Here is a 24,054-nt window from a genome sequence, read left to right on the forward strand (position 1 = left end):
AAGATTCTCCCCAACACCTCCCATTGGAAACAGGAAATAAAGAAATACTATTTGAATTTTATGCTGAAATAAAATGTTTTGAAATAATCTTCTAGAGACAATACTTCTACATTATTTACACATATTCTTGCAATTAATATTTTTTATTAATATTAAAAATTAAAATTACTTATATTTTACTACCTATTAAAAAAGAAAATTATCTTCATTTTGGAGGCCCCAGCAAAACTGTATCCTCATTCCCTTCTCTCTTAGGTCCTGGCTCTAAGTTTTGTCTTTATGGGTAAATATTTCAAATTGGAAGAACACTGAGTACTTTGGTAACCTAGCTAAAACAAGTCCACATTGATGGCTAATGAAAAGTCAGTATTTTAAGCTGTCATAAATGTAATGATAAAAATGCACATTGCCATTTGTTCTGTCTTTTTATTTTACTTGTAAACTCTGTGTGACAGCTTTTTGTTTAAACTACTTATAATATTATGTACACATATACAAAAACTGAAGCCTCATCCAAATCTGAATCAAGTTTCACAGGGACAGGAAAAAAAAGCACCTTTCTGATTCAAAGTGACATTTTGCCAAAATTAAGTCCTAGCGTAAAATAATTATTACATTACAAGAATAATGCATTATTCCCTGTTCAAATTCTCAGAAACAGCTGAACAGTTTTTCAGAATTATTCAAAAAATTCTTCAGTCTGAGGCCGATGCTTAATGTAGAAAATGTCAGCCCAAATAGTTAATGCTTGCCACGGCTATCTAAGTGACTGAAAAGAGGGTCTTATAATGGAGAGTTATGCAATTTTATACATTTCTCTCCCAGCTTTGTCAACTAGACATTAACATACACAATTACACCCCCTACCAAATTCTGCTCCTATTTTTAGCATATAGCTAGAAAAATGTCACTGTCTTACTCAGAGTTTACACCAGTGTCACAAAGCTCCTGAGTACCTTTGGGTCTAGTTAAGCTTTTGGAAGCAGGAACTGTCTTTTATTATCTAACTGGACAGCTCCTAGCACAATAGAGCCAAATCTGGTTGTCAGTTTTAGATGTGGATACAATATAAATGTTATTATTAAGTGATACACAATAGCAAGCCGTTCATTTCTTCTTAGTGTATGGTAAAGTAAGCTACATATTACAAAAGAATTGGTATTTTATGCCTTTGTAGCTATCAAGAACCATTCATTTACAAGAAACTTTGAAGCTGGAACCTATTAATAGAATTCTCTACTGTTTAGTGGGATGGATAGTTTTATCTCTGTAAATAAAATACCTCACCTATGCCTGCTTCTAAAATCCGGTGAGGAATTATTGATGAGTGGAAGTGATGTCTTTTAGAGAACAGAAAGACTATAACTTCTGGTAAATGGACTCAGCAATAGCATCTTAAAGAATCTTGACTTTTACACTGTAGTTTCACAATTTTAAACACGTACATTGAGGTAAACTGCTCCTTGTCATTGACAAAAAGTGGTGGTTCCAAAATAAACCAAGACTGTTGATTTAAGAAAAAGCCTCCTAGCATTTTCTATTACTCTAATAAAAGGTAACATTTTTGTAGAATGTGAAGGTCTCCCTATTTTTATTGGCTAACTGTAAGTGCTAGGTTTTTTTTTTAAATGACCCCTTCAATGAATTTATTTTACATGGTTTACCAGTATTTCTAAACTCAGCATGGAAAAGCCATCAGAATGGTGCTAGGTCATGGGTCCTGAATGAAGCCGTCAGCAAAGATTAATAAACCGTGACAGCTGCCCAAAAGCTTTCATTCTCTGTATTTAAACATCAGATTGCTAGTTGAAATGCAGTGTAATCTTTGTTGAAACTAGCCCAGCAAACATGGCAAGAGTCAGGACTGAGAACAGATGACAGTAGTCATTGTTAGCATTAATCCAGTCTGGAGCAGTAAATTGTAGGGACTCATCTGCAAATGAAGCAATCCCCAAAGGTTATTAGGAACAGTTTAATACAATGACACTTATCAATTTGAACCAACCTATCAAAAGTGTCTTTTACATATTCTTAAAAATGGATATATGAAAGCCAATTTATTACAGTATTCTACAAACAAATTTATTTTAAAATATTTCCCCCCCTACATTCCTGTCATAGTTCTGAAGGAATTCAGGCTTTAGTTATGCAATACTTATTCTGATACAAGTCTTTGTTTCATTTATAAAATTAACATATCTTTACTAACCAAATGAAAAATGTTAAACTTTGTTTTTTCCTATCACAATTGCAGACGCACAGATATTTATCTCCATAGTCTGCATAAACATGAGGAAAAAAAGAATAAATCAAGATGCTGCCCTACTGAAACAACTGTTTTTTACAGAGATCATTTCTACCCATTATATCCAGAAGTTTATCAGCTTTTAGGGCAAAATCTTTTTAAAGTGAATATTATACATAAACAACAGGATTCTATAGAAATAAATGAAACCCAAAACAGAGTGGTCAACAGGAAGTGAGAGTTATAAGGTTCTCCCTTACTAAAACTATAACTATTTTACATGCCACAGAGTGATTTAGCTTGGATTTAAAAGAATAAAAATGATTTTATCATCTAAAAAATAACAACTTTCAATTTTGACAGATAACTTGAAAGATAATTCACAAGCCTATGATAGCCTCAAAGTTAAAGTAATCTCATATGGAAAAGTGCTATAACATTTAATAAAAATGAAACAAATAGAATTTTTATAAAAATTACTCTGAAAACATACGGAATTTAATAAAAAAATCTTACTATATTTTTTGTCAAGCCAGCCTACAGAATTCTACCTCAGGGATAATTTCTTTATTAAATGAATATATATGTTTTCTGTTAAATTCTATAGGAATTTTCCATTAGGGTGGATTCATCATGCAAATGGATTCTAAATTAGCACATCTCAGTTTTAAAATCTCCTATCCAAGCATAAAAAATTAGCTCTCTCTGGTCTTTCTCTTCTTTTTTTTTCATTTTCAAACTCCTCATAGAACAACAAATCACTTGAACTCACCCCTTTCTCAATGCTCCCTGTCTGGCACAGAGTACCCTCAGCTGCTGGAATGCTGTTGGTAACACAGCGGTTACTCTTGCTGAGGCACCAGAGCTCTCTACACACTTCCTAGGAAAGAAGGCAGAAGCAAGTTGATCAGAATAACAGTCTAAAATTGCTACCAGTCTTCCTATACACAAACACACACAGTTTTGTTTTGGATAAAGACAATAAGAATGGACTGGATTTTTTATACGTATTTAGAGAGTTGGAAAATATTTTGGAGCAATTACAAAGCCACCATGTTTGCCTAAGCATATTCTGCCAATAAAATCTGGCAATATTGATTCCAGATTATAAAAATGTGTCTCCCTCGTTTCCATGGAAGTGATGTTCTGCCATAAGCAGATGCTACTGCTTAATGGTAGCAGTGTGCATGGTGTTTTCGAAGTTTGTATTTGAAAGCAGTCTTCATGTTTCCTAAAGTATCTTCATATATTATTTTGCCTAAAATACCTAATAATATAGAACTGGATATTCTGTAGGGGTGTGCAAAATGGGCCATATTTGATTTGGATTCAGATTCGGGGACAACGATTTGATTAATTGATTCGGATCACTGTCCCCGATTCAATTCCGCCAAACCCAAATCTGAAGATTTGATGCTGATTCAGAGAATCAGCAATTTGGCCACAGACACAGCTTTAAATGTTTTCTTGTACACACCTTGAGGTACCAGGCACGACTCATGAACACTGCAATGCTAGGGCGGATGGAGCATCCCACAGGAACACAGAGGGTGCGGGGCCCACATGCTTGGCAGCAAGCCTTTAAGTGGACCAGAAGTATTTCCAGTCCACTTCCGGGTACGCCAGGGAGAGTGTTGGGGGGCCCCCCAGAACCAGGAAGCACCAGTTGCTGAGGCAGGAGGGTGTGGGGGGCCCCCCCACACACTCCCCAGTGGACCTGGAAGTGGACCAGAATCTGGTCCACTTTCAAGTCTACTACTGAGCATGCTGGCGAGCCCCCCCACACTCCTGTGGGATGCTCCATCCGCCCCTGCACTTCAGCATTCATGAGCTGCCTGATACCTTGAGGTATGTAGAAAAAGCATTTAAGGCTGTGTCGATATCTGAATCGCTGAATCATTCCGAATTGATTCGGAGGGCTCCGATTCGATTAAGAGAGAGTAAATGGTCTCCTGATTCAATTTGGATTTGGAGATTTGGCCACCAAACCAGGCTGAATCTCTATCAAAGCAAATCAGGGATTGAACTGCGCACAGCCCTACTATTCTATATTCTAGAATAATATAGCTACTTCTAAAATATGAAAAAGCAATATTTCATCTTTTTTTCAGTTTTTTAAATCATACCAGTTCTAGATTCAAAATACCTACAAGTCATTTGTTGACTGGATACTAAAATGAAGTACAAATATGCATTTGGTAATAAGACAATAACATAACAAATTAAAGATTTCTTTTAGATTTTTCCCATTTATACATATTTCCATGACCCAATTTTTACAATCGTGCCTCCATCACTTAAATCAATCAGTTTATACCATCATGCTTCCAGTATGTAAAAAAATATATATATATAGTTTATCTTCTATAATACAATATAATATTCTATATTTCTTCTATAATACTATATAATACTTCTATAATATTTACTTTTGCACATGAAGACTGTTAATTTAAATTAGCCCAGGCTTTAAGGCAGATCCCTGCTTCACTTTATGTGCCAAAATGACAGTTATGCAGCTGTGCAACTGCCATTTGTGGCACTTACACACAATTTTCATTCTCATTCCACATGTAATATGAACATGTAAGCAGCAGGCTATGCTCCAACTAGGCAGTTCTGCAGCTCTGCACACACATACCTACACAAGCATAAGACACAAAATTGTAGTTAGGCAAAAACGTACAACTAGGAGGTGTTATGTGCCGGTGGGACAGGCCACTCCCATGTTTTAGTCCAATGAGCTAACACTCCCCAGAAAGCAAAAGACCCAGGTCTAGGCCCCTCTCCTCCAGACGATCATGAGCCTATGTGTCTCTAACACTATTCTAATGGCCTGGACATTAAGCATTAGGCTATTCAAAATTCTTTTACTAGGCCTCATCTTGAATCTTCCCTATAGGCAGCCAAGAAATGGAAATAGGGCAGAAGAATGTAAGCTAGAGGGTATGTGAGCTAGAGCTCAGTGAGAAGGCTGCTGCTTCTGAAAGAAGTAGGCCCTGGATTCTTGCCTGCACTCTTGCTGCCAGTAGGGAGAAATTACATGTTATTCTCTATCTTGTTTATCTATTGAATACTTAGCTCAGAACTGGAGAAGCAACCAGCTAAAACCTGACCTGTGGCCTACTCATTCAACCACAACACTAGGTCTAGGGACAGACATTCAAAAAACCTGAACCTGAATTGATTCAATCTTTGCAGGTTAGTCTAACTTGGCTACTTGGCTACGCTAAATCAGCGTGTAACTGAACAGACATCACAGAAATGCAGGCACATGCCTGCAGTGGCTCAGGCTAGAAGCTGGGGTGGTGAGGGGCGGGTGCTAGAGCAGCCCTCCCTTCCCTTCTATAGTGCTGAGCTGAGAGGCCATAGCCAGGCCCTGGCAGGACACTATGGTTAGGGTTTAGGGAGGGGGTCCCTGCCCCCCATGAGCCCAGCATGGAATTGATAACACAGAGTTTATCACTGCTAACTCAGTGTTTATCACCCCATTAAGAAAACAACAAAGGGATATTACCAGCTACCTGTTGATTCTGCCTTTGTCTCATCTGCCACAGCAGGGACCATAGCCAGCATGTGGTCTGCTAGCTAATGCTGAGAGGTGTCTGTGTAAGGCAGAGGGGATGGGGAATCCCTGCTTAGCAGAGAGTGGGGAGGGCAGGGGGGGAGCAGGGGGGAGCCAGGCAGACATCTGCAGTCTGTGCCAAGCTCCAACCAGGGAGCAGAGGGGAGGGTCCAGCTCTTCTGTGGAGCAGTGACCTGCCCAGCCCAGCAAGTATGTCAGGATTCTGGGGAAGTCTGGTTTAACTTAAACCAGCAAGGGGTCTGGGACAGACATTACATAAACCAGTTTGACCCGAATCAATTAACTCTGATACTACATTCAACCAGATTTATCTCAAACCAGTTTCAGCCATTTTCAAACTGATTTATGTGCACTGAACATCTGTTCTGTTACAGTTTCTGATCACTTAAACTTGTTTATGTGTAATGTCTGTCCCTAGCCTAGGGAACTGGAGTCCTATAGGTTCAAGCCCTATCTGGGTGAAAGAGTGCCAAAATCTGAGTCTCCCAGTTTCTGGACAAATACTTTAACTGTTAACTTGCTCTAAAACATGAGATGGTCCTCCTCCTGGACCACAGTTTCAGGACATACTCAGGTACATGTGTGTGTACGCTTAAGGTACATGCTCATGCATCCACACTGCACTTAAGACAGGATCACAACTGTATGCAGAAGTACCATTTAGGCATGTAAAGTGAAATACGATGCTGCCCATAGGGACACAGAAAAAAACTCTACCTTTTGGGCTTTCTGGAAAGGGCTGAAGCTTAGGAGTCTGGAAACCTAACTCAAAACCTCTTGTAGCTCTGGAAATCTATTCATTTCAAAGGCCTTTGGATCAGGCACTGTATGCAAAACATAATGTAGAATATTTTGCTTTTAAATTAATTGATTGAATTGTAGTTTTTATTGTGTTGGACTGTAAGCTGATGTCTTTATGTGGATAGAAGCTAATTCAATTCTAATCTACACGAACTATCTAAAATGTGTTTATAGATTTTTTTCTCTTGTTAAAGGTCTACACTTTTTAAATTTAAAATCCAAACTAAAGGATTCATGTTTAAAATGGCCCAATGTGATTTTTGATAATATAAGTCTTTTAATGGATCTTTGAAATATCTAAAACATTTTCTCATATAGATTCTGTGAAAAAACAAATAGTTAAAGGAAAGAGCAATATCAGTAAGTAAAAGGTATTGGTTATATAATCACTCAAAATGCATTGCTTTCCTGAGGAAATGAGTGACAGACTTCAAGGCTACACTTTATAAATGCATCTATAATAACAGCTATTAAACTTTGCTACAAACTTTCATTTCTTTGCATTACGCTATCTGTGGAAATATATTGATAGATATTTATTAGCAGCTATAGTATTTGTCCTTTACTATGAGCTTCTACTACATAACTAATTCATAGGCCTTCCAGCCTGCAAAATTCCCAGTGAAGTCAGATCAACAGAGTATGTGTATAGAGAATGTTTGCACGATTAGTCCCCTAGTAAATTTGGCTGTATTACTGGTATAAATATGGAACCTTTAAGGAACCATTTTCAAAGGTACACTGCAATGGAATGCTCCCAGCTTGTTGGGAGCTAAGTTCTGAGGATACGAGGGCTTTTTAATTTTCTAGAGCTTTTTTCTTGGGTTAATTCTAAATATTTTTTCTCAGTTTAATTACAAACCAGGTGAAGGACAATTTTCATCATTATTTGTGGCTCTGCTGAAGTAGATACGATTGCTCAGACATCAGATTACTAAATCAATTATGTGACCATTCTTTTACTTTGTTATAAGAATTATTGCCATATGACAGATTCTTTATTAAACCTGAGAGAAACCTCCTAGTTTTCAAATTAAGGATTTTTTTTCCCATTAAGTCGTTCATAACATTATGGATGATTACTTAAATAGTCCCCTTCTGGAGTCAAACACAGGCTTTTACCTCGCCTGAACTATTTATGTGACAACTTTCACAGATAAAAATACATATTTTCAGATGCATATATTACTTAAAAGAACATAGGAAGAGGGAAAGCAAAGGAAAGAAGTTAAAAAGATATCACTTAAAATATATTTCAAAGATGTATTCAGTTTGCATTCATTACATTGTTTGTTGCAAAATCACGATCTGAATCAAAACCATAAATAGTGCCTTAACCAAGACTTCTGATTTGAGAAAATATGAGAAACTGATGTCTTAACAGGATGTCTTAAAACTGATTGGCTTAGCTTCCCGATAAAGTATGAGGGCTTTTCTATTGCATTTCATTTTTTTATTGTCATGGTTCCTGTTACATGTTACTTGAGTAACTATGTTAGCCAGGGCTACTCCATTTATTAGACACCTACGCTAAGTACAGACATTCAAAAAGCCCAAGGTGCAGCTGAGTCAATCTACCCAGGTTTCTCTAAGCTGAGCAGACTAAACTGGGAATGAACAGAACGCACATTTACTCTTGGGTGGGGGAGCCATGCAGATGCCTGCACTGGCCAAGCCAGAAGGCAAGGGGTACTCTTGCAAACCTCCAACAGGGGCCTCTTTCCCCACCCCCGCCCCTCCCCTCCCTACACCATCAGCAACCCTGTCAGCAGCAGGGGGAAACCCCCCAGCTGTGCTTATTTCAGTGGGGGGAGCAGGGCTACAGGGTTGGGGGGGGCCTCTGCTCCCTCACCACCTGAGCATGCCTGGCTCACCTGACAGCCCAAATGGCTCTCAGCCTTGCTCCTCCATGATGGTGTCAGCTGAGCCAGGCAAGGTGGGGGGAAGGGTGGGGAGCACAGGTTCCCCCCGGCTGTGCTTACTCAGGCCTGGGGGACTGGAGATAGGGCTGCAGGGTGGGGGGCTCTGCTCCTCCCCATCCCCTGGTGCTGCCCAGCTCAGGTGACGCTGGCAGGCAGGAGCCAGGACCAAGAGCCACGCCAGAACTGTCAGCCCAGCTGCTCAGCACCAGAGAGGGAGGACAGAAGAAACCCTCACCCCATGGCCTTGACCCCAGCCCTCTTAGACCTGAGCAAGCACAGCTGTGTGGAGCCTGCACACACTCCCAACCTTCTCCCCACTCTGCTGGGCTCTGCTGACATGGACAGGCAGGAGTAGGGCTGAGAGCTGTTCAGGCTGTCAGCTGAGCTTGGCAGCACTGGGGGACAAGGGGAAGTAGAGCCCCCACCTACCTGTGCTTGCTCAGGTCTGGGATGCTGGGGCCAGGCCCACATGGGGCAGGGGGATGAACTGACATTCTTGGTGTGGCTCTCAGCCATAGGCGGCATAAGGGGGTACTAACAGGGCTTACCCCCCCCCAAACATGGGGCAGCGGTGCTGCAAGGAAGCCTGGCCAAGGGCTTTCGGTGCAGCAGGGGTGGGGAGGGCATGGGGTGGGGGCCAGGAGAGGCAGGTGCTGCACAGCCAGTGGGGCATGGGACTGAGCTGTGAGTGGCTTGTCTGGGAGGTGCGGCTCCTGTTACTACTCACACCCTAGGAGGCATGGGGGGAATGTGTGCTCCAAGATCTCCATGGGGCAAGCTGCTGCTGTGGGCTGGGGCCAGGCCTGAGCTAGGCTGTTCCCAGTGGGGGGTGGGAGATGGGCTAGGAAGAGCCCAGAGCAGCCTCTGCCTTAGCCTGCAGATCCAGGGGTATGCTCCCCACCACACCTCCGAGGATGCATGCAGTGGCAGGAACCACCACCCCTTCCCCATGCCCCCACAGAGTAACAATGACTTGGGGCGAGGCGGGCACGTGGGCTCCAGCCCAGCCAGCCCAGCGGCACAGCCAAGACTGGCCCCACTCCAGCCCTCAGGTGGTGCAGGGCCAGGGCCAGTGCTGGGAAGCAGCCAGGATAGGTGTGGGGCTGGGAGGGTGCCGGCACCAGGCAACAACCCCAGACATGGGGGAAGGGGCAACCACATGGGTGCAGTGGGCTCTGGCCCCAATTCTGGGCCCAGCTCAGCCCCACTCCCTCCCAATCCCTGCTCAGTCCCAGGCCCATTCACTCCCTTCCCCTCTCCCATGGCCCTTTCCCCTACCCCCACCGACTTTCCAACCTGGGGAAGTGTGCATGCGCGCACATGCATGCATACACTCAGCCCCTCCCACACTATCTTTTTCTCCCTCCACCTATGCCCCCAGCCCTAGCTCCTGCCTGTCCATGTCAGCCAAGCTACCACCCTGCCAATCTAGCCCCAGACTCCCCAGACCTGAGCAAGCACAGCTGGGGGAGCCTGTACTCCCTCACCCTTCCCCTCTCCCTGTTCAGCTTAGCTGACACAAGCAGACAGGACCAGGGCTGAGAGTTTTTCAGGTTACCAGCCAAGACAGGCAGCATCAGGGGGTGCAGAGCAGAGGCCCCACCCTGCAGATCAGCCCCAGCCCCTCTGAGACCCAAGCAAGCACAGCTGGAGGGGGCACACAACAGCGTGCCTTTGCTCCCTTCCCACCACAGGGCTGGGCAGGCACAGACAGGCCACAGGGCTGGGGAGTAGAGGCTTTGCTCCCTTAGCAAGGTAACAGCCCAAGGGGTGGTGCCAGCCCAGCTCCATGGAGCAGATAGCATGGACATGCAAAGGATCACGGGATGCTGGAGAACAGAGAGGTGGAGTCAGAAGTGGATCTGGGACAGAAGTTCAATACATCGATTTAACCTACATCAGTTAAGCCTGATGCTGCATCCATCTAGGTTTCTCTTAAATCAGTTTTGGCCATTTTGAAACTAATTTATGTGCACTGAACTTCTGTTCTATTACAAATTTAAATCAAATTCTGATCACTTAAACTGGTTTATGTGTAATGTCTGTCCCTAGCCCTAAATGACAAATGTACAATTTAGCCACTTTAAAAAGGTAGGGGGACCTGCTGCTTTGGAGGATGAAGCAGCTGTTACAATGAAGCTGTTCAATCTGCATGATGCTGTAGCAATACAGGTTAGCTAAAACACCATTGCTTTGGCCCTGAATGAAGCAAGGTTAAAGTCAGAATGGTTTTCATAGATTTCATAGACATTAGGGCTGGAAGGGACCTTGGAAGATCATCGAGTCTAGCCCCCCCACCCGAAGGGCAGGAAGTCAGCTGTTTTGCTACACTTGTCTCTCTCAGAATCATGTCAACACAATAGGTACATTGTAATAGCTTGTACTGGTATCCTTTGATATGGATACAATCATGACATCCACCTATAACTTAAATAAACTTAAGCCGTTGATTGCAATTCTATCCCACACTTCTCAAGGACCTGAAAAACTGTTAAAATAAGAAAGTCCTCCTCTTCCTTGCTGCTTTTTTAAATTTTGGCTTAAGGCTAAGGTAATAGCATGTTTCCCAAACTGATTTATTAATGAATTTTCAGGGGATCAAACAGGGTAGAACAGAATCATGTTTAGGTGCCTAATAAATGGAGCTGGACCAGGTTGCAAAAGTTTAAATTAACAGCTGTACTTCGCTTGCAAAATTTGGGTCAGGAATTTAAATAGCTCGAAGTCTGGATGTAGTGAAAACATGGTTTTGACTCAGTCCATAGATACATAGAATCCATTTGCAAAAATCAGGTCTTCATTCTAATTTGGATTTTAACCCATCTTTCACCTTCCATGGTTATTTAAATCCAGGATTCTGCTTCATACTTATCCTAGCTCTAGTTTAAACACGGATGATAAAGTGTTTTTTACCACAACCTATAGACTCCAAAATCTATTTGTAACTTCTAATAGGATCTTCTATAGTTTCACTCCTCGGCTTTTGCATGTACAATATTTATGCATTAATACTAAGGGGAAATGATACAACTATTGCAGCTGTCCAAAGAAAGTACAGCTTTATCTCAGAGAAAAGTATTTAAATATTTTTCATCAATTTGGGACAGGTTCTGCTATACCCTAGCTACTTTGCAACACCAAAGTAGTACAAAGCTGCTAAAGCATATCGGTAAATCTTTTCTTATATTTTATAACTGCAAAAATTAACCAAACTTGCAATGTAGAACAGTGGATAGAATACACCAGTTTGGTTCTATTCTAATCTCAACCACTGGACAACTAAGTGACCTTGGTTAAATAACTTTACCTCAATTTCCTAATCTGAAAAATGGAGCAATGATGCCTATAGCATCTTCATATCTACTAATGAAAATCACTATATAAAAACTAGGTATTATTGTTAGTATAGGCCCATTCTGGCAGTCATTACTCAGATATTAGCATCTGTAGAAATTTGCTTTAGTAGTCTGCAGGCTGGGGCCCTAGCGAAGAAATAAAGAATAAGTAAAACTACCAAAGGCTATTCCATACTAGTATTTTTTTAATCAGAGACCCCATTTAAATGAGAAGGGAGTTCTCTTTAGAAACTGATGACATGATATAGCTTCAGCTGTATAAAATATTTTCCTTGTGGAAAGTACCAAAGCCTTAATGACCACAATAGCAAAACATATCACTCTATATAGGGATTTAAAAAATTAGGAACATATTTCTGTACTTTATTTTAAATGTTATGAATTATAAAGAAATTGTTTCTTTTCTCCTAATAAACTAAGTTTAAAAAGAGACTAAAGGTTGAAATAGAAATTCCATAACCCTTTGTCTGAAATCAAAGGTAGCACTTTATTATAACAAAATGAATACTTATTAGAAAACAACTATAGGTATTAGAAAAAAAAGAAAAATCATCTGTAATATAACTTTGTTGAGTTATATTGACTAAATGTCTACTGTCAGTTAATTCTGGAACAGTTAGAGATAAAGGCTTTAAAAGAATTGGGGTGCACCAAGTGACCATCGTCTAGGGCAGCCCTCAACCCGGTACTACCTCTGGTGCATGATTAGGGATTTAAAACATGCTCCTTATAACCATTATCCTAACAGCGGTATCTCTAACAGCTGTTTCTAATAAGCCAGCCTGAAACCCAACTGAGAGCACTGCCCTGGAAAGGGCAACCCCAGAACCCCTACGAGAAAGTATACTGACTTTTTATCACACAAGAAAAAAAATAATCAGCAGAAGGTGACCTGATGGCCCTACTTGGACTGCTTTTTTCCTTAGCAGGCATCAAATGAGGATCATACATCCTTTTCCATCTTCAAACAGAATTTAATCCTGTTGTGTGAACAACTTGGTGAAAAAGACAAGAATAAGGGAAGGAAATAAACTGAAATCTAATCAATGAGCTTGAAGTCAGGCACTGAATTTGTGGATATAATAACTATTAATTTGCAAAGGAAACAAGGGAAACTGTTTTAAAAATCCAGGAAACATAAACTGAAGCTGAGGCCTTTCACAAGATCAAGACAAGATAGATGACAACCTGTAACGGTGTATCTTAGGGCTCCATGACTTCAGTTTGGAATTCGGATGCTTGTATTTGCAGTAAATTAAACAAAGCTGAACCCATCTAGAGAAAAAAAACAGCAAATCAAATTATCTTCCTTTTGCCTATATGTTACCAATGATGGAGCCTCTTTCTGTATGTCATGCAGAGTTACATACAGGCATTTTAAAATTATGTAACAGCTAAGCAGCCTACATAATAATAATAGTAGTAATAAAATATAATAACAATACAGCACAATGAAAACTCTGTAATATGATAAAGTATCAACTTTCTGTGCTGTTTCAGAATCTAGACTCTGTTGAAAGCCTCAAATTAAGCTAGTACAAATTGGCTTGTTTCAAACCCACAATATTAAAAATTAAGATGGGAAATACATTCGCAACAAATACAAATGTAAGAAAAATTTGGAATTTTCTTTAGTAAAATTAAATCCTATTCACTGGGATTTTCCATTCCTTCAGCATGTGTTGATCCATAGTATGCTGCACCCCTTGATGAGCATTTGTTAAAATAGAGCATTAAAAGAATTACCTTAAATTCTAATTTCTTATCCAGGTCTCCAAAAACTTCTGCCTAGTTTCTTCTCACCCTCATTACAGAAATACTGTTTGTAATATGACTAGAAATCTGAGGGTGATTATTAATGATGGGTGAACCTCAGAAGGTTCAGACCTATGGCTCAGTTCAGATAAGCACCCAAAAGTTAAAATTTTAATGCTCCATTTCCATAAATGCTCATTAAACAGTGCAGCACGTTATGAATCAAAACATGCTGAAGGAATGTGAAATACCATTCTTAGACTTAAATTACACAGGTATATTATATAACTATCTTGTTTTCCTAAATATTGGGTGCTTATTTGAACCTTACCAAAACTAAGGCAGTCCCATCCAGGAACAATAGGGTACCTTCTGCTAGAAAAACATCTTCCCTTTTAGACCCACACAACATCTCCCTTCTTTATCCCAACCATCTTCCAGTATTTGGACCCTGCTTTATGGCCTTCTCCACCCTCAACCTGACCATTATTTGGCCAGTAGTTTTCCCTCGTTTTGAAAGTGTGTTATAGAACCAAGGTTCTCTTGTGATAAACCTAAACTTAATTTGTGTGTTCTGGTATGCATCCTTAAAAATAGAGAGAGAATGGAGACCAAGAATGTTAGGGGAGTGAAAGTGGAAGCTAAGTCAGGCTGGTGGATGATGTTGCTTTAGTGGGAATAGATCAAGGCTGGAAGAAAATCCAAAACTTACCAGGAATCAGAAAGAATAAAAAGTCTGGGGTCCTCCTTAATTAATCTGACCTTAATCTTAAAACAAAGGTTCAAGCAGGGTCTGTGAGAGACATTTGGGGGCCTGGTGCATCCTACTATGGGGGCTTCCACACCTCGCATTTTAGACACCGTGCTCTGATTATAGAGGCCCTCCCAAGCTTGGAGACCCAGTACAACTTTACTCCCATTCAACCCCCTCATAGGCCTTGGGTTCAATAGTTACCCAGCTGCACGTTCATACAGTTAATGGTGCAAGAAAACAGAGAATAAACCACAAAGTTATTGCACAAAATATGTGTAATAACTGTTTGGCTGGTTCCCATCTCACCTTAAATTGAACATATAAACCAGCACTGATCAGCTGACTGGCACTCCCTGCCATGGGTGCATGAGGCACCCAACTTGCTACTTGTTGATGCAGGAGGAGCCAAGGATCATGATCCTAAGCTCCTTCTTTACCAGAAATAGGGCACAATTGGGATTTGATCCCAAGTCCCACAACTGTGCTTCCTGCATGCACGTATGGTATGGCAGGAGGCACGATTGTTGGGATTGTAGATCAGATCCCATTGCGCCTTTAACTGAACACCTGTCACCAGGCCTATTTAGAGAATAATCCTGCAAGTCCTTATTCAAGAAACTTTGACAGGCTTCAGTAATTATAAATGAGAAAAGTCTGTATGACTGTGCCCTTATTGATAAAAGGCTTTGCACTTAATGGCCAAGATACCGTGACCTGACAATAAAAAATAATAGAGAAGCTCATGTTAACGATAGAACACAATGTCAAGAGCTTACATCCTTTCTCAGCCTATATATAGTTTTAATGCATGTTTATAACCAAATATGCAGATAACAGTCTTGAATTTAACTACTTATGCTATGCTAACAAACATTAAGGACAGATGTCACTGTAAAATGAATCAACAGGAAGAAGGATTTCTGTACAGTGAGATAAGAGGCATTACACAAGGACTCATAAAAACTCACTGAACAATATGGAGTATGGTATCAGTGGTTGGGGGAACAAAAGCAGGAATTGACAGCTGTATGTGCAAAGACCCATTCTAATAGCTTTATTTTCTTTTCCTTTCAGAAAAGCAACTTCTAGAATCTGCTTTCATTTCTCCACATTTGCTTGCATAATTGCAAAGGTTCTAAGCAAGGTAACTAAGGGTAGAATTTTATTTCCCTTTGCATCTAAATGGCAGCTTTCTAGACATGTAAGTGGCATTTTTGACACAGGTAGCAATTCTCTTTCTATTGCAGTATGGATGTGTAAATGTGTGCATGTACACTGAGTACGTGTAGCAAGGTATGCACTGGCTATGCAGCTGTGTACACACACCCATTCTGGATGGATACTTCTAAGTCCTGAAAATGGAGCTGATAAGAAAACTATGATTACCAGGTGTTAGGTGGCCCTCTGTGTTTTAGCTCTGAAAGCTGGGTGGTTAGGGCACTCCCCCAGGAAGCTACAGATTCAGATTCTAGGCAACCCTTGTCCAGGAGAGGTTTGAATGCATAGCTCTCTGACTTCCCAAGTAGAAGGCTATAACCACCATGCTGAAGGTTAGCCATAAATCAGTGTCTTCTTCAGAGCTTCTTTTGAAGATGCTCCTAGCAGGCAAGAGAAGGTGATATATTAAGCCCAGGAGGCAGTAGTGTAAGTAGGGGTGGGCAAATGGGTCATGATACCTGGGGGCTAAGTAGGGAAAGGTGAGGGTGTGCAACAGACCAGAGGCAAGGGGGCTCGAGGCTCTGGCTTCAGGGAGCAGAGGCAGGAGTATCCTGGTCAGCTTCAACCCCACCCCCACCTCTGCTGCTGCAGGTAGAATTGTCAGCATGGCCAGTGCCCAGGGTGTTAACCTGCTCCCACAGCTACTTTTTTATTGCCGTATTCATGGTTTTAAATTGCTACTCAGGATGGAAAATAGTGGTGGCTGCTCCCTTAATCCTGAATCTTCAGGCCGCTGCAACACCTCCCCCTCAAGCAGTGCTCTTTCCCACAGATGGGAGAGCAAGGCTCTTGTGAGGACTCCTAGCCAAAGCACAAACTCTATGATATATGCCACTGCCAGGAGGAAGCAAACAAGCCAGTGGGTATGTGGCTTAGTAAGATGGCTACTGCCCTGGGAAGGAGGAGACCCTGGGGTCTAGGCTGGACCCCCTCTCCAAGTAGGGTAGAAATTGCATTGCCCTCCTGTCCATTTTATCCAAGGATTATTAAAGGCAAGAGGCAGTGGCCTGGCTTCAAGAGGAACACTGGCAAGGGCTCTGGCTACTTCCTGACCAGTGGCAGGGAGAACAGAGTGCTATATGAAGAAGTCAGAGGGTATGGACACACAAACACTTGGTGCCCTTCTGTTTACAAAAGAGCAGCAGCTAGTACATTCTAAATCAGGGACAGGCAATTATTTCAGCTGGAGGGCCACTTAACGAGGTTTGGTGAGCCCTCCCCAGTCACCATCTTGGGACTAGAAGTCCCATGCCTTAGTCCCTGACCTTTACCACCAGAAGTTTCTCCCCTTCCCCCTGGAAATACTCCTTTTGGGAGGGGTTGGTTGCCATCTTAGAACCAGAAAAAAACACATCATACACTAAAAGTCAAACACCTGCTATAACGTATTTTAATTTTATTACAAAAAATACTTTTGTCATGATTTGTGTTTGCATACAAGAATTCAAAAATAAATTCTTATTTTGGTATGTTGTGTGGGGGGCATGGTTGGGGGGCTGTATGGTAGGGTTGTGAGGGGGTGTGATCGTGTGAGAGGAAACAGGATATGATGGGGTGTGTACATGTGACAGGATTCTGGGGGCCGGATGTGGGTGTGTGGCATTTGTGGGGTGTGAGGGAGTGTGGTGGAGTGTAGGGACCCCCCCCAACTCCCTCCACTGCACGCAGACCCCACAGGCAGCAGCAGGAGCAGCACAGGTGCTCGAGGTGTTCATGCCTGGCGCAGCTGCTGGCACCCAGCAGCACACAGCTCCAGCCAGTGCCGCACAGTGTGACAAGGAGCACAGCCCAGCTGGACTGCCTCTGTCGCCGGGACTTCATGCCATGCACGGGCAGTTCCCACACTCGTGCGCCACTGGAAGGAAGTCCCACACACTAAAGTCAGCTGTCTTCACCACACCCTGCCATGCAGGTCCCAGGACTCCACCAGAAGCGGAGGGGAGCCCCAGCCCATGCTTCCCCATGGAGGCCTGGGACCTGTGCAGCAGGGAGTGGTGAAGGCAGCTGGCTCCAGTGCATGGAGCTTCTTTCCAGTGGTGCATGAGTGCAGGAACTGCCCATGCGCAGCATTGAGCCCCAGTGACAGAAGCAGCCTGGCTGGGCTGCACTTGTTGCCACAATGTACATCATTGGTCAGAGCTGAGCACCCCTGCCTGGTGCTGCTGCCACTAGTGGCAGGGCTGCACACCATGGAAGGAGCGTGAGGGGGTCCCCACACTCCTCCCCCCCACCCTGCCCACCCAAGCTCTGCACTCCTACCACTACCCTGGGCACAGGCTCCATGCTGCCACCAGCCCCAGCCCCATGCTCCCTGCTTCTGCCCAGCTGCAGCTCTCCCTACCCCCACCTCTGCCCCTGCCACTTCCCTATCTACTGCCCACAGCAAGCGGGATGTCAGGAAAGCTGGGCAGGTCCCCCAGTGGCTGCAGCAGTGGCAGCAGCAGCCCTGCCCAGAAGCTGTGTGCTGGCCAGGCCGGGCCCTTCCACCAACAAGGGTTGGAGTGAGGTGCAATAGGGTATGTTGGCAGGGTATGTGTATATGTGGGTGCCTTGCTCCCACTCTCATGGGCAAAAGGGTGGGGCAGGGTACAATTAGTTGGTGGGTGCCATGGGCTGGATGAAAGTGCCTGGTGGACTGGATCCGGCCCACAAGCCGTATTTTGCCTGTCTGTTCTAAAAGTTATATGTGAACAAGATAAGAATGATTCAAATGCAGCAAACTAGCTCCAACTTTAATCCATGTTGAAGGAATGTTAAAGTTGGAGCAGTTTTGTTGCATTTGAATCCTCCTCAGCTCATTCATACATAACAAATGAACCAACTCCTGCCCTTGTGAAACATTCCCCTTTAAGTGCTTCAAGCATTCAGTCCACACTCAGAGAGCTGCAGATTCAAATCCACTCAATGTAAAATAGGTCCAAGAACTGGGTCTCCAAGTTATTTAGCAATTTATTTTAATGTACAGGCAGCCCTCGACTGACAACATTTTGAGTTACGTTTATAAACTGACACCCTGTTTCAAGTTTACAATGCCAGTTTTGACTTTACAACACTTGATCCAATGCGATGCCACGCCAGCAAACAAGTTCGCTGTGTCACTTATCTCCCTGAAGAACATCTGTCCAAACTTCCTTGGACACTTCCTTTAAGAAAGCAGAGAATACTCCAGAAAAACCTGCAGCCAGGACTGCTGAGAAAACTCCAGCCAAGAGCCCTTCAAAATTCCACCCAAGAGCCCTTCAAAAAGTCCAGCAAAGTCTCCTCAAGGAAGTCCTTTCAAATCGATACAATTGCTATTTACAATATAAATACATTAATGTAGCTATATTACTCATCTATAATTGATCAAGTATCAAATTCTGGGGTATTTTTGGTGAAAATAGGGTTTTGGGCCTTGGTTCAGGAACCAATCCCCCATTTATAACATTTTTTCTTATGAGAAAATTGGTTCCAAGTTATAATGTTTCAACTTAAGACGCGGTGTTCAGGAACCGATTGTGTCATAAGTTCGAGGCCTAAAAATAAAATATGCATTAGCACTTTAAAATAATCTGGGAGCAATGATATAATATTTCCAAGTTCCCTGCCATTTAAATCAGCAGTGCCCTACCACAAGGGCCTACTATACCTTTATTCTTTTTATATTTACATTTACTTTGCATTGGAAACATGTTGGAAAATTAATTAATTACTTGCCATTTGGAATTTTTTAAAATTAGAATATCTGATAGTATATACTGTGACCAGTTGCAAGAGGTTTCTAAAATGTAGATAAGCCATGTAGCCTCCTTTCTTTTAGTCCTGGTCTGAGAATGTGTGCTTATACGTCTGTCTTCAGGAAATGTATTTCACACACAAAATGTCAAAAAAAACCAAACCCAAACCCTGATAGCAAGGCACCCATATATACACATACCCCACCAAGTTTTATGATATCTTAGCTTACTGACTAGAGGACTCAAGGACAAACACAAGAGTTTCCAATTATCAGCTAAATTACATCACCTGAGATGGGTCACATGCGCCATCGCATGTGTATAGATACTCCTGATAATTTGTTCACATGAAGCCATGAACTAAGTTCAGCTTCATATGTATTTGGCTGTATTTTATTAAAGGTGGAGCAATGAAGAAATAAACCGAGTATATTTAATGAATGTTAAGGCACTATCTTTGAGCCCACAGTCAACAGATTCACAGATAATAAAATGTACCACAGCAAATCAACCATATACATGAAGTATTAATCACTATAACTAAAAGGCTGAGGTTTTAGCTTCTGCCCTAAAAATGTGTGGACCAGATATATGATCTGATGCAAACTAGCAATAACACTACACATTTTTAGACACAAAACCCACGAGTTACAGACTTGCATCTTCTTCAACTAATAAAACAAGAAAACTCACACTAAAGACTGAGATTATTTTTTAATTAACCCAGAGTCAAACTATAACTAGTTCCTATGCAGAAGTTCAAGTGGTTGGGGAGATAATACAAAGGACTCCCCACCCCCACACACCAAACTTTATGATCCTCATACAAGGAGCAAATAATGAATATTCTCCTGGCATTCACCTGAGTACAAGGTTTACACATATCTTCCAGAGCAAAATTTCACAGTAACAGTTGCACCTAATGATAGTGAAGGAAAATGGGGCCATGGCTGATGGACCACAGAAGAGAATGTTCACTCTATCATCTCAAAAGGTGGCAATTAAAATTAAATTCTGGAGCTTTTTGAACACTAGAGAACTCAAATATGTGTTGTGCCATAACACTCCATCAAGTTCCCATTCTGCACTTCACCCAAAAACAGATAATGCCTTAAAGGCCTGGACTAATTTCGGGGGTGTAGGTTGTAGCTGTGTTGGTGTAAGGACATAGACAGACAAGGTTCTTTGGGTAAATCCAATTTCTTTTATTAGACTTTGATTTGAGTTGGTCTAATAAAAGATATCGAACTCATTTCAGAAAGTCTTGAGCACATTATGAAAAGTTTTCTTCACAGAGGTGTAAAACTGGAATAACTTTTTTAGAACCTCATGTTCTTCTCTCTCTTAGCACCCTGTGATAGTCCCTCCATCAGCATTCACCTCGAGAAAGAGCTAAGGGGTCAGTGACCACTTATGATGAGAAGGATACACCAGCAGGTATCCAGGAAAGAATTAATGTCCTATAAAGTAACATTAGGTCCCTGCACAGGGAGTTTTAAAAGTGCTCAGTGTTGGTCTAAATCTGTAGGATTTTTACCATTAGCTTCAACTGGAGCAGAGGGAGGCCAAAGCTGAGCTAGTTTGCACTTGCGCTTCCTATTCTAACTGAACATCTATATGAAAGCAGCTAATGGCAGTGAGGTTCCTGCTGGAGCTGTGCTGTCTGTAAAAATAACAGCGGGTTCATACTGCAGCCAGGCTGTTTGTAGGTGAAATAACAGAGTTAAGGTCCTACTGCATTATATACTGAACACAGGGAAAAGAAAGGGAAATGAGAGAAGGAAACAGTGATGGGCACAGGAGAACTAGGACCACATTTAGCTGGTCTTCATTCAATCAGTTTCTTCTAAAAGAAGAAGGCAGAAGGCTGAAATTTTCAAAAGCTCAAAAAGCAGCTAGACACCTAAATCAGCTGGAATCAATCATTTAAATTTCTTAGACTACTTTGAAAACTCCAACCTAAATATATAAAATAGCTCTAAACCATCTATCACACTAGATACTACAGGAACGTTTGAGAAAGGATCTAAGTTTTCTTGCCTTTCTTCTTCCCATGACTTTCTCTATTGGAAGGTGTCATTTGAGTTCTAGTACTGTCTGAAATTATTCTAGGACTAATGAAGAGATTGTGGCCCACAGTGATTGACATTTTTAACTATGGTATAATTTCTGCTTCTTCTTATGGAATTCCCTTAAATAAAATGTTTAAATTTCTTTGGAGAGTGGGAACTGTAGAGGTGTAAATGATAGCAGAGCATATTCCACAGGCTTTCATAGTTCACTTTTATTTCAATAAGTTTCTAGCAGTAATTCAGGGAAGTGAACTTAGCATAATCAACCTAAAATAACTTGAGACAGTACAATTTGAGAGGTTGACTATAATGTATAAGGAGGTATGGGGACTGTAAGGTATAGTCACAAATCAGTGAAGACACTGAGGATAGAGAGAGGTACCCACTTACAGATACATTTCTGGGAGATTTCTTTTACTTTAAAATTCACTTTTCTCTTTTTTTTTTTTACCAGAGCCCAAATTTCTTAATACAATGGAAACACTGCAGTACCCATCTTTTCTTCTAGGCATTTGGATGAGGAGAAGCCTAACAATTGGAAGGATTTTATTATTATGTCTGCTGTGGGTAGGTTTTATTTTATTATGTCTATTTGTGCATATTTGTATATTTATTATCTGGAGCAAGATGAACACACTATTTATTGTGAAAATTAAATCCAATTGAGACATACAGAGCACTGAGAGCATTGTATGTTTATGTTTATGCCCATTTATGATTTAAAATATATGTAAATACTCATCTTAGCCCTACTTAGCATTTTGATGCAGTCTGAATAAGGATTCAGTTTTGCTCATATTAAATATTTTCAATCTGCACTATCAAATGCACATGGAAGATATTCTTTTTTTCTTGAGCTATTTTTCAGACATGTTACTTTGCTTGCTGATATGATATAAAATATCACAACAGCATACAGCATTGGTGATCCTCCACTAGAATTGTTGGTTTCTTTTAAATGTTTATTTCTTCTAAGTTTTGTTTTGTTTTTGTTTCAGAGCAGCATAGGGTAGGTACTGACATTCAAAAAGCCGGAGACAGAATCAATCTAAGTTACACAGTTTTCTGTAAGTAGCATTTTAGATCAGTAATAACACACATTTGCCCTTTGGCTGTGGGGAGCAGGGGGACAACTGAGCCCAGGTTGCACCATTTTTAAATCAGTCTGTGTGTGCCAAATTTCTGCTATGAGTATAGACTGGTTTTGTGTGCTGCCCTTCTGTTCTGTTATGGGTATAGACCAGTTTCTCATCACTTGTACTGGTAAAAGTATAATGTCTGTACCTGGCCTAGAAGTCTTTCCTAACATAATGCATGAAAAGGGGGCGGGGGCCGGGGAAGAAAGCAAAAGGGATTAATCGAATCACATAAATCTTTCTTACTTCTTATTGTTCTCATATTTTAGGCAAAGATCTTCGTTAAAGACCAGCATACTACTCTACAGCATGCTCATCACAACAGTAATAATATGGTTTAGCAGACTATGAAAAAATAATATACATATACAGTAGCTAGGTTTTGCACATTATTAACTTTCCAGTCTGGTTTAAAATGCAGGATATCTTAAAAGGGCATGCTTCAAATGATGAACTAAACACCTGAAAAATTTCTGATTCTGAAACTGAGTGTGTGAGATAGGAATTTAAAACAAAAAGATTTTAAAAACCACACTCCATATAATGAATTAAACACCTGCAAATTTTCTGATTCTGAAAGTATATGGTGGGAATTTGAAAGATTTTTTTTAAAAGAGTGTGCCTTAGATGTAGGAAAAGAAAACAGGGCTCTGAAAAGCAGAGGGGGTCAGAAATAAGAGTTTAAAGAGAAACAATAAAGGCCAAAGAAGGAATAGGAGACCCAGCCAGCTAGCCAGCCAATTACACAAAACTTTTAAATCCTTTGCACTACAGGATCTGCCAAACAGTCATCCCAAGAATAATATTGTAGTTATCACCCAAGGGATATTCAAAATGAACCTCTTTGTACTTCTGCCCTAAGAGAAGTGATTAGTGCAGCTCAATTATTATACTGTTTTATTTGACTTGCTAAACATTTTAATTTCCTTTAATAATTTCTAAAGGATGCAATAAAATAATGCTATTGTAAACTGTTACAAAATAATTTTAGCTTTGTTTTGATTTAATCTCGGCTATTAAACTTGTCTATCCAGTGACTAACACTGAAAAATTTATTTTTATTAATAGATATTTTAGACTAGAAGATTTTCCTTCAAGCAATATCTAAAAATAGATTTAAAAAACTGAATAAAATATTAGTGTGCTTACTGATATTTCTACTATAAATTGTTTTAATTTTGCACACAGCTGCTTGTAACAGCGTATATTTTTGTGTCCTTTTCAACTATTTATTTTCACATTCCCCTAAAAGCCTACCCAATTATTATTTTTAACAAAAGCTTGAACAGTGTGTGAAACAACCAGAATGCCAGCAAAAGTAAAATAAAACAAATTTGGCAAGCAAAACAAGAACAAAGTCACTGCAAAAATTGAAAAAATGAGAACCAGTACCACAAATTTCATATTTCACAATATAATACATGATGGGTCTGATGATACTCCCCCTGAAGTCAGCGGGAGTTTGTCAACAGACTTAAAAGTGAACAGGATTG

At 41.0% G+C, this 24,054-nt stretch overlaps 1 protein-coding gene across 1 annotated transcript in view; it reads right to left on the minus strand.

The window, feature by feature from the left end:
• The window catches only part of ADAMTS6 (ADAM metallopeptidase with thrombospondin type 1 motif 6), a 346,787-nt gene that overhangs the window by 111,326 nt on the left and 211,407 nt on the right, over positions 1-24,054 (minus strand). Inside the window, exon 12 of the mRNA XM_019532140.1 lies at positions 3,018-3,125. Within this exon, the coding sequence (XP_019387685.1) occupies positions 3,018-3,125 (108 nt within the window). The remainder of the gene's footprint in view (positions 1-3,017; positions 3,126-24,054) is intronic.

Source organism: Crocodylus porosus, unplaced genomic scaffold (genome assembly GCF_001723895.1).
Source record: "Crocodylus porosus isolate Cpor-Errol unplaced genomic scaffold, CroPor_comp1, whole genome shotgun sequence".
NCBI classification, from domain to species: domain Eukaryota; kingdom Metazoa; phylum Chordata; order Crocodylia; family Crocodylidae; genus Crocodylus; species Crocodylus porosus.